The sequence below is a fragment of the Arachis duranensis genome, chromosome 3, assembly GCF_000817695.3.
Source record: "Arachis duranensis cultivar V14167 chromosome 3, aradu.V14167.gnm2.J7QH, whole genome shotgun sequence".
In the NCBI taxonomy this organism is placed as follows: Eukaryota; Viridiplantae; Streptophyta; class Magnoliopsida; order Fabales; family Fabaceae; genus Arachis; species Arachis duranensis.
In genome coordinates, this window is record NC_029774.3 from 84,031,937 (window position 1) to 84,042,915 (window position 10,979).

General features: G+C 40.6%; 1 protein-coding gene across 1 annotated transcript; it reads right to left on the reverse strand.

Annotated features, from left to right (window-relative positions):
- Positions 1-7,056: 7,056 nt before the first annotated feature.
- On the reverse strand, positions 7,057-8,233 carry LOC127745553 (uncharacterized). Its single transcript, XM_052258350.1, has 2 exons — positions 8,220-8,233; positions 7,057-7,705 (listed from the first exon to the last, which is right to left on the reverse strand). The coding sequence occupies exons 1-2, from the start codon at positions 8,231-8,233 to the stop codon at positions 7,057-7,059; spliced, it is 663 nt and encodes a 220-aa protein (XP_052114310.1).
- Positions 8,234-10,979: the final 2,746 nt, after the last annotated feature.

Sequence of the window (10,979 nt, forward strand, 5' to 3'; positions counted from 1 at the left end):
CCAGTTCGCCGACCAGCCACCAGTAGTGGCAGACCTCTGTGCCGCTACGAACTCTCTCTCTCTACTTTGCCCACATTTTTTCTTCTTCTTCTTTCTGCATTACAGGTTCTGTTTTCTTCTCTGTAACCTGCTCTTTACTGTTTCTATTTCATTTTCCTTGTTTAGCTGCACATTTAAATTCTGTTTTAGTAACAAGAGGAAGTTGAACTTACCAGAGAAATATGCAGATTTAATACAAAATAGACTAAATTTTTACCATTGGAGATTCGTGGAATTCGACCCGGTGGAACTCAATGAACACCGAGTCAAAGAAATCTACGTAAATCTCCTAAAGAGGGATGCCCCAACTATTTTCTCAGAGGTGTCACACTAGACACCTCTGATCATGCTTTAGAGCCCCTCTTAGATATTCCGCATATTCCTCCGGCTCGTGACGCTTACCCTCGGATAGTGAAGGAATTGATATCGGGCAAGTTGTCATTGGACGTCGCCCTGAAAAAGATTGGAACACCTGATGCCAAATGGGAGTATAGCAAGGGAGACAATGTGGTCCCACAGAGCATTATGTGCACTGACCTAAATCCTGAGGCAAGGATCTGGCAGCAGATCATCGCCGACAATATCCTACCAAGCATGCATGCCATGCACATTAGGGTCCGTGTGGTGGTTTTGCTTTGGGCTATTCTGGAGAAGAAGAGGATCTCTGTTCTTTCCCTTATCAGAGACTCAATATGGAAAGTGACTCAGTAGTAAAAGTACAACATTCTTTTCCTATCGATGATCACCAGATTAGCCGCCTTATCTGGAGTGGAGAGACGTCTGACAGACCGGACATTTATCTTCATCAGTAAGTAGCCATTCCTGCCATACGGCGACTATGAGGGACCACCACAAAAGAAAAGGAAGACCACTGAGACACCAGCAGCAGTAGAGCCCTCAGCACCTCCTGCACCACCTGCGCCTACACCCCGACCTCATACACCCTATGAGCAGGGTCGGGAGATCATTCAGATCCTCCACCGCTACGCTCACCGCATCCAGTGGATCGTGGCGAAGTTCGAGGGTCGAGATCTTGGGCCACCTCCTCCGGACACACCAAAGCCAGAACCTGAGACCAAGGAACCAACACTAGAGGATTCAGCAGCTGAAGCTGGCTAGGCAGTCGATCCCTCTGACCAGAGAGCGGAAGACCCCACAAATGAGGAGGCACCAGTAGCTCAAAGAGTTGATGAGCCAGCACCTGTAGTTGAGCCAAGAGCTGAGACAGCAACAGAGCCAGCTGGCCAGCCAGTTGAGGAGCCAGCAACTGAGCCCACCGCACAGCCTTCCAGTGCCATCATTGTTTATCAGCGTCATCACCACCCACCACTGCCAGACGGTGGAGCTTCGCAGAGTTAATCACCCCGGTCCGATTCTTTGGCATAGACGATCGTGCATCATCTAAGTGTGGGGGAAGATCTACTATTTTTGGGTGTAAACATTCTCTCCTAAACATTTTTCATTTAGTTTATTTTTAGTTTTATTATGCTTTTTGTAGATATTTACAGCACTTTGCTTTTTGCTACATAAGTACTTGGGTATATATATATATTAGTTATTTCTAGTCATCTTTAGTATTGCACTTTCGTTTTGATATATATACATATTGCATTTTATATTGCTTGGTATATAATACAGATATGGATTGTGAGTGGATGTTGTGAATAGTATATGGCTAGTTCATTTTGATCCTAATTGTTCATGTTACTTTTTGCTTATTGAAAATTAGGAAAGAACTAGGAAATTTTGAAAAATTTTGCATCCATCACAACATACATTGACGTGGCGGAAAAATAACCGATCAAGAGTTTATAGAGAAAACAGCATTGCAAGTATAGCTCTTAATCAATGAAGATTCTGCGTATCAATTTAAAAGATTTGTCACGAAATTTAGAAATAAAAATACTGGGAGTATGAGTCCCAGGTCGTCTCCCAACGAGTTGCAGAGAGAATGCTAATTTTTTAATTAGGGGTTTTCAAGAGAGTTTGAGTTTGGATAATGAGCAACTAAATAGTCGTAAATTAAAGAAATAAAAACTAAGAATGATTATTAATATTCCAAATAAAAAGAAGCCTTGACTGGTGGAATGATCAATTGGAAGTTCTATCCTTGTTGGGATCTCTTAGGTGTAGTATCAAAAAGGTTGTTATTTTTACTTAGTTAACCCTTACTAAATAAAGGAAAGTCAAGTGATTGAGCTAACTCTTATTCACAAATCCTCGTCCTCTCCCTTGGGGAGGTTTAGCGTTAGTAAATACAGAACAAGCTAACAACTTCCAGTTTAATCTTCACTTAAGCCTTCCAACTAAAGTGTCTCCTCTTAATCAACCCCCATGTCAAGTAGGGAATCTACTCCATTGACATGAATATAATACTCAAAAAAATATATGAAGAAGACATAATAAATTAAATAAAATAGAGACAAAAAATTAATTAAAAATAAAAGTAATCCTCTGTATCAACAATCCATGAAAATAATCCAACTACCATTTTAAACAAGAATTAAGAATGTGGAATAAATAAAAGAGCAAGTAAGGAAACAAACTAGAATAGTATCTTCAACGGAGGTGATGACTCTTCAATATCCAAAGCAAAAAGCATAGAACTAATAAACTATGAATTTAAAGTGAACCTAGAGGAAGAGTAATTTCTCTCTAGATTTAGATCTAAGATCCTAAAACTATCCTATGAGAATGTGTTGATGTGTGTCTTGATTCTCTGCACGTTCTCTGGCTTTATTCTGTGTTTCTGCAGATCGCGCATGTCACGCGTACGCGTCGGTCACGCGTACGCGTCGGTCACGCGTGCACGTCATTCGGCGATTTTCCTTGTCGCACGCTCGCGTCGTCCACGCGTGCACATCATTCATGCAGACTCCAATCCGCGTGCATGCGTCGCTGCGACTTTCTCCATTCCGCGCGCTGGCATGAGCCATGCGCACGCGTCGATGCTCGCTGGTCATCTCCTTAGTTTGTTGTGTTTCTTCCATTTTTGCAAGCTTCCTCTCCATTCTCTAAGCCATTCCTGCCCTGTAAAGCCTGAAACACTTAACACATGGATCACGGCATTGAATGGTATAAAGGAGAATTGAAATACACAAATTAAAGATCTCTAGGAAGCAAGTTTTCAACCATAGAACAAACTTAGGAAGGGACTGTAATATCATGCAGTTCATATGAATAAGTGGGTAAAGACTTGATGAAACCACTCAATTAAACACAAGATAAACCATAAAATAGTGGTTTATCAACCTCCCCACACTTGGACATTAGCATGTCCTCATGCTTAGCTCAAGGAGATAAAATAAACAAGTAGGGAAAAGCAAGACTCATGCAATGTATTGCAACCTATGTATATGAATGCAACTATATGCTAAGATGATTTTGTCTACTTGGTTAAAAGTAAATAAGTTCTTCATAAATCAAATCCCACTAATTTAAATTACATAGTAAAAACAAGTAAACTTGTAAGAAGATGGCTCATGAAAGCAGGGAACATAGAACTAAGCATTGAACCCTCACTGATGGTGTATGTGCATCTAATCACTCAAGTGTATAGGGTAATCACTCTACTCTTCTCTAGTCATGCTTTCTAAACCTTGTTCTTCACCAAACCAGTCAACAAGTGTTTAATGTACCAATGCAAATATCATGAGGTCTTTTCAAGGTTGTAATGGGGCCAAGGTAAGGGTAAGGACATATGTATGGCTAAGTGAGCTATAAATTGAATCCTTAACTAACATAAGCTTTTACCTATACATACTTTATAAACTTTTAAATTCATGCCTAGCTACCCAAAATTCTCACATTTGTATTACATACTCATACATCACCCTTTTTTTTAATTTTTATCACATATGCATTGATCTTTTTACTAACTTAACTTAGCATTGGGGTAATTTTGCCCCCTTATTTAATTACTTAATTACTTTGAATGTTTTTTTTAAGCATAAAAAATAAACATAACATTATCAATGCATATGGATTTTTAATTTTCTGGTCTTACATGAGTAGGTACCCAAATTCTCTTTATTTTATCATGACATATTATGTTCCAAATACAACTTCAAACAAGTTTTAACAGAAAAAGGATTTTTAATCTAAATTAGTGAAAATTTTCAAAAACAGAGTCTTAAAAAGAAACTTATTATTCTTCAACCAATTAGAACATGCATGCAAATACCTATTACTATGCAATTTATCTTATTCTAACAAAAGAAAAGTAAATATCCTATTGGTGTTTAAGAAATAGAAATTACCTCCAGAAGTTAGGTACTGACCGACCTCTCCACATTTAAAGCTTTGTACCGTCTTCGGTGCCATCTGTCAGGAACAAAGGGGAGCTGGTAGCAGTGTCTCTACAAGCGGGACCGTCATGGCTACCGGTGATGGTAAAAGAAGTGGAGTCCGGATCTTCCTTGGGTGGGTGGTTGCCAACAAGCAGCTCCTTGAGGGATGTAAATCGGCGCTTGTTACAGTGCTCTCTTCGCTTTCCTTGTTGGTCTAGCCGGTCCAACTTTTCAAGTATTTGATGGCGCGGGTGGTTTGTTGGAGGTGCTTGTGATGTGGAAGGAGAAGGAATATCTCCGGTCAGTTCTGCAGGCTGGCTAGTCGTAGCTGCTGGAGGTCTGATGTACTTCCCGTTAGGGACGTACTGATCATCCCGCGAAAGTATGGTCTCGGTATCCCCACCTTTGTAGGAGACTCTGGCTGCTGAGATTAGATCTGAAACTAAGGCGAGAAAAGGTAATTTTTCTGCAATTCGTACGTGTCACATATCATTCCGGATGTGTCTTGGTAAATTAAGGTGCTAGTCTGTAAGGATACACCAGATTAGAACAGCCATGTCTGCGGTGAAGGAAGACTCGTGACTGCTTGGAAAGACGTAGTGCGAGCTAATCTGTGCCCATACTCGAGCCTCCAAGGTCAGTGCTGAAGCCAATATTCCCTTAGGTCAGGATTGATGGTATCCATAGATCCATCTGCTGCCAGGTTATGCTATAACTTTGAGAACGGCGTCCCAATCAAATTTGTATGTCTGGCTTTTGATAGAGGCTTCTTGAAATACGTCCAATCCTTCAGGGGCAGGGGAAGATCTAAAGCTCGCTGAATGGCCTCTTCAGTTATGGGGACTTGCTTCTGATGGATATAGACAGACTGTAGTGTTGGTATGTGAAAATTGGAGTAGAATTCAACTACCCATGATAGATTAACCTGCCGTGGCTGCCTTCGTAAGAATCCCCATTGTCTTCGCTCAATGTGGGGTTCAACAAATTTGATGATGTGGGTCGGTATGGGGAACATCTGCTCACAGTAGCGGTTAGTGAACCGCGCAGTGTCCTTTGCTGGAAAGGATTTCTCTTTTTCATCGACCTTGATGATTCTCTTGATGTGCTTTGTTGAGGGCTTTACAGCTGGTGAAGATGGCTTTGCCATTAGTGCTCTTTTCGTTCCTTTCCTTGCTGGTGGTTTGGGAGTAGCTTTCTCTTTACCCTTCTTGGTGGCCATCCTGAAAGGGAAAAGGTAAGTACTTTAAAACTTCAAGGGTTAGAGCAAGCAAGAGAGTAGTATACGTGATAATCAATGCACGGTAAAGAAGGAAACATAGCAAGTGATGGCAATTAGATGCAAGATGTTTATTGGCATGCCGGAAAAGGCATGAGTAGCATAGATCAAGCACTAAATGTCCAAGTTAGATTATCAACTCTTTCAAACTAACAATCTGTTTGTATTGACAATTATATTTAATCAATAAAACATAAAAGGGGTTTTGTGAAAAAACAGGCATTAGAGTGATAGAATAGAATAATTTAAAATAATGCACAATGCCATACGGGCTTTTGCACAAACACTTAGCATGCGTGGTAAATATGTTATTGAAAGCATTTAAATTGAACATGCAAGCAACCCTTTTAAGAAGTAAGATTAATTGTCAAGCTATTCCTTAATATACTCACAAGCAATATATAGAATAAAATAATCACCCAATTAAATATCTAACACCAATCAAAGGAAAAAAAAGAAAAAGAAAGAAAAAGAAAACATAGATAATGAAAAAAAAGAGAAAAAGGAAGAAGAAAATAAATAAAAAAAAGAAAAAGAATAATGGAAAAGTAAAGAACCTTGATAATGGATGTGAAAAATAAAGGAGGAGAGAGTGAAAAGTGAGAAAGAATAAAGAAGGAAGAAGGGAGAAGAAAGAAATAAGAAGGGATAAGAGAAATTAGGATTGGGGAAGAAAAGATAAGATATTTGGCGCTGATCTGGATAAGTTGTGCGTCACATGTGACACAGACGCGTAGGGCATGCGGTCGCGTGGTTTGTGATAATTTCAAGTGTCGCGGACGCGTGGGTCACGCGTAGATTTGTGCTATTGTCGCGGAAACAGCATCACGTACTCACAAGTCTCTGATTCACACGCACATTGCCAAAATTTTTAGGGTGACGCGTGCGCGTGGGTGACGCGTGCGCGTGGGTGACGCGTACGCGTGAATGGGCTCTATTTGAATAATGGCACGGATGCGTGAAGCACGCGTTCGCGTGATGGGGTTTGTGCTTCCAGCATAACTCCAGCCCTATTCCATCATAACGTTCTGCCAGACACTTATTTACGTCGATATCGCAGGGTCACGCGTGCGCGTGAGTGACGTGCACGCGTGGAATGTGGATTTTGCAAGTGATGCGGACGCGACAGGGAAGCATTTGTGTGGGCATGTTTGTGCTTATGGCACACCTCCAACCAAGCTCTCGTGTATCTCTCTACTTCTTTTCGTCTAGTTACGAAAGTACATAAGATGCGTACGCGTCGCGTGTTCTTTCCCCCCCTTTTTTTAAATGCAGGATGCGAATGCAGAGGTAGTCTGAGTGCAGAGATTATGAGAAGAGTCATTAAGAAAAAAATAAAGTAGAAAAGGAAAAAAATAAAACTAAGACCGAAACGGAACGATCATACCATGGTGGGTTGTCTCCCACCTTGCACTTTGCTTTTACGTCCTTAAGTTTGATGGTCTTTTAGGCTCATTCTGCTTCTATTGGTGGGTCTTTCAGGAGGAAGACCTCTAGCTCTTTGTGATCCTTCATCTTCTCACCATGATAAAGCTTTAGGCGGTGTCCATTGACCTTAATGAATTTGGAGCTAGAAGGATGACGCATGTGAAAAACTCCATATGGCACTGCCTTTTCTACTCTGTAGGGGCCTTCCCATCTTGATCTCAGTTTGCCTGGCATAAGCCTCAGTCTGGAGTTGTAAAGAAGAACTAACTCCCTTGGTCTTAATTCTCTCCTTTTTATGTGCTTGTCATGGCCGGCCTTCATCTTTTTCTTGTATCGCTTGGAGTTGTCATATGCCTCTAGGAGAAGGTTCTCTAATTCTGCTAGTTGCAGCTTCCTTTCAGCACCAGCTTCCTTATAATTCATGTTGCATTCCTTTACAGCCCAAAAAGCCATGTGTTCCACTTCTACTGGAAGGTGGCAAGCCTTACCGTACACTAAGCGGAAGGGGCTCATCCCAATGGGTGTCTTGTACGCTGTTCGATATGCCCATAGCACATCTTGTAACCTGGCACTCCAGCCCTTCCTATGAGGCTTTACTATCTTCTCCAGAATGCGTTTAATCTCTCTGTTAGATATCTCTGCTTGCCCATTGGTCTGGGATGATAAGCTGTTGCTATTTTGTGAACAATCCCATGATTATTCAGTAATCCTATGAGTCTCCTGTTACAAAAGTGAGTGCCTTGATCGCTCACGATTGCTCGTGGTGATCCAAAGCAATAGATAATATGGTTTCTAACAAAGGAAACAACAGTGTTAGCATCATCAGTACGGGTAGGAATTGCTTCCACCCATTTAGAAACATAATCTACACCTAACAGTATATAAAGGTAACCACTAGAGTTTGGAAATAGACCCATGAAGTTGATTCCCCAAACATAAAAAATTTCACAGAAAAGAATACTCTGTTGAGGCATCTCATCCCTCTTGGATATATTACCAAACCTTTGGCAAGGGGAACAAGATTTACAAAAGGAATCAACATCTTTAAAAAGAGTAGGCCACTAGAATCCACAGTCTAAAATTTTTCTAGCTATTCATTGAGGGCCAAAATGTCCTCTACTCTCAGAAGAGTGGCAAGTCTCTAAAATAGACTGGAATTCTGATTGGGGTACATACCTTCTAATTACCTGGTCAGCACCATACCTCCATAAATATGGATCATCCCATATATAATATTTGGACACGCTTTTCAGCTTGTCTCTTTGATGCTTAGTAAAATTGGGAGGGAAAGTATGGCTAACTAGATAATTAGCTATGGGTGCATACCAAGGAGCTACTTCAGATACTGCACGCAAGCTATCAAATGGAAAAGTATCATTGATAGAAGTGGAGTCATCCTTAATGTGCTCAAGGCGACTCAAGTGGTCTGCCACTAAATTCTAGTTACCACTCCTATCCTTAATTTCTAAGTCAAATTCTTGCAGCAACAGTATCCAACATATCAACCTTGGTTTAGACTCCTTTTTAGCTAATAAATATTTTAGAGCTGCATGGTCCGAGTACACTACTACCTTAGTACTAAGTAAATAGGGTCAGAATTTATCCAAAGCAAAAACAATAGCAAGAAGCTCATTTTCAGTAGTAGTGTAATTAAACTGAGCAGCGTCTAAGGTCTTAGACACATAAGCTATTACGAAAGGATCCTTACCGTCGCACTGAGCCAGTGTCGCTCCTACTGCATGGTTGGAGGCATCACACATAATCTCAAAATGCTGGGTCCATTCTAGTCCTCTCACAATTGGAGCTTGAGTCAGGGCGATCTTCAGCTTATCAAATGCTTGCATGCAATCCTCACTGAACTCAAATTCAATATCTTTCTGCAGTAGTCTAGATATAGGTAATGCTACCTTACTGAAGTCCTTAATGAATCTCCTGTAGAAACCTGCATGGCCAAGGAACGAACGGACTTCCCTCACAGAGGAGGGATAAGGCAAACTAGAAATGACATCTACCTTTGTTGGGTCTACAGAAATACCAGTATGAGAGACAACATGTCCTAGAACAATCCCTTGTTTTACCATAAAATGACACTTTTCAAAATTCAATACAAGGTTTGAATTAACACACCTGTCTAATACTTTGTCTAAATTATCCAAGCAAAGGATAAAGGAATCACCATATACGCTAAAATCATCCATAAAACCCTCCATACAGCTCTTAATGAGATCAGAGAAAAGACTAATCATGCACCTTTAGAAAGTAGCTGGTGCATTGCACAGGCCAAAAGGCATTCTCTTGTAAGCATAAGTCCCAAATGAACATGTAAAAGTAGTCTTTTCCTAATCCTCAGGAGCTATATGAATTTGAAAAAAGCCTGTATAACCATCTAAAAAAGAAGTAATGGAATTTACCTAATAGGCAATCAAGTATTTGATCAATAAATGGCAAAAGGTAATGATCCTTGCGAGTAGCTTGGTTGAGACGCCTGTAATCAATACAAACTCTCCATGAATTCTACACTCTAGTTGTCAAGAGCTCTCCATGCTCATTCTTTACTGTTGTGACTCCATACTTCTTGGGCACCACTTGGACTGGACTGACCCATTCACTATCTGAGATGGGGTAGATAATATCTGCTTCGAGTAGCCTAGTCACTTCTTTCTTGACAACTTCTAAGATGGTGGGATTCAATATTCATTGGGATTGACGGACAGGCTTTGATCCCTCTTCTAAGAATATTCTGTGCTCACAAACTTGAGGGCTGATGCCTACTATATTCGCCAAGCTCCACCCAATTGCTTTTTTGTGTTGTCTCAACACACTGAGTAGCTGCTCCTCTTGTTGGGAAGTGAGTTCCCTTGCAATGATAACTGGGAACTTCTGATTATCCTCAAGGTAAGCATACTTGAGGTGTGGAGGAAGGGGCTTCAATTCTGACCTCTGCTCATGGCTAGGTGGTGCACGAAAATTACTTCACACTATGTAATTCCGCACAACTAACCAGCAAGTGCACTGGGTCGTCCAAGTAATACCTTACGTGAGTAAGGGTCGAATCCCACGGACATTGTTGGTTTGAAGCAAGCTATGGTTATCTTATTATTCTTAGTCAGGATACCAATTGTGATTATCAGTTGAGTTGCAATTGAACCAGGGGACATGTATTACGTAATACAAAATTGGAATAAAAATTGTAATTAATGTTAAAAAATTCGAAATACTTATTATGCAATAATGGAGAATATGTTGGAGTTTTGGAGATGCTTTGTCTTCTAAATTCTTGTAACATAGTGCTTCCTCACTTTCAAAAGTGCAAAGTCCCTTCCATGGCAAGCTGTATGTAGGGTGTCACCGTTGTCAATGGCTACTTCCCATCCTCTCAGTGAAAATGGTCCAAATGCTCTGTCACAGCACGGCTAATCATCTGTTGGTTCTCGATCATGTCGGAATAAAATCCATTGATCCTTTTGCGTCTGTCACTACGCCCAACACTCGCGAGTTTGAAGCTCGTCACAGCCATTCAATCCTTGAATCCTACTCGGAATACCACAGACAAGGTTTAGACTTTCCGGATTCTCATGAATGCCGCCATCACCTCTAGCTTATACCACGAAGATTCTGATTAAGGAATCTAAGAGATATTCATTCAATCTAATGTAGAACAGAGGTGGTTGTTAGACACACATTCATGGATTGAGGAAGGTGATGAGTGTCATGGATCATCACCTTCTTCATAGTGAGGCGCAAATGAACATCTTAGATAGGAACAAGCATGTTTGAATGGGAAATAGAAATAATTGCATTAATTCATCGAGACGCTGCAGAGCTCCTCGCCCCCAACAATGTAGTTTAGAGACTCATGCCGTCAAAGAGTATAAAATTCAGATCTAAAAATGTCATGAGATACAAAATAAGTCTCTAAAAGTTGTTTAAATACTAAACTAGTAACC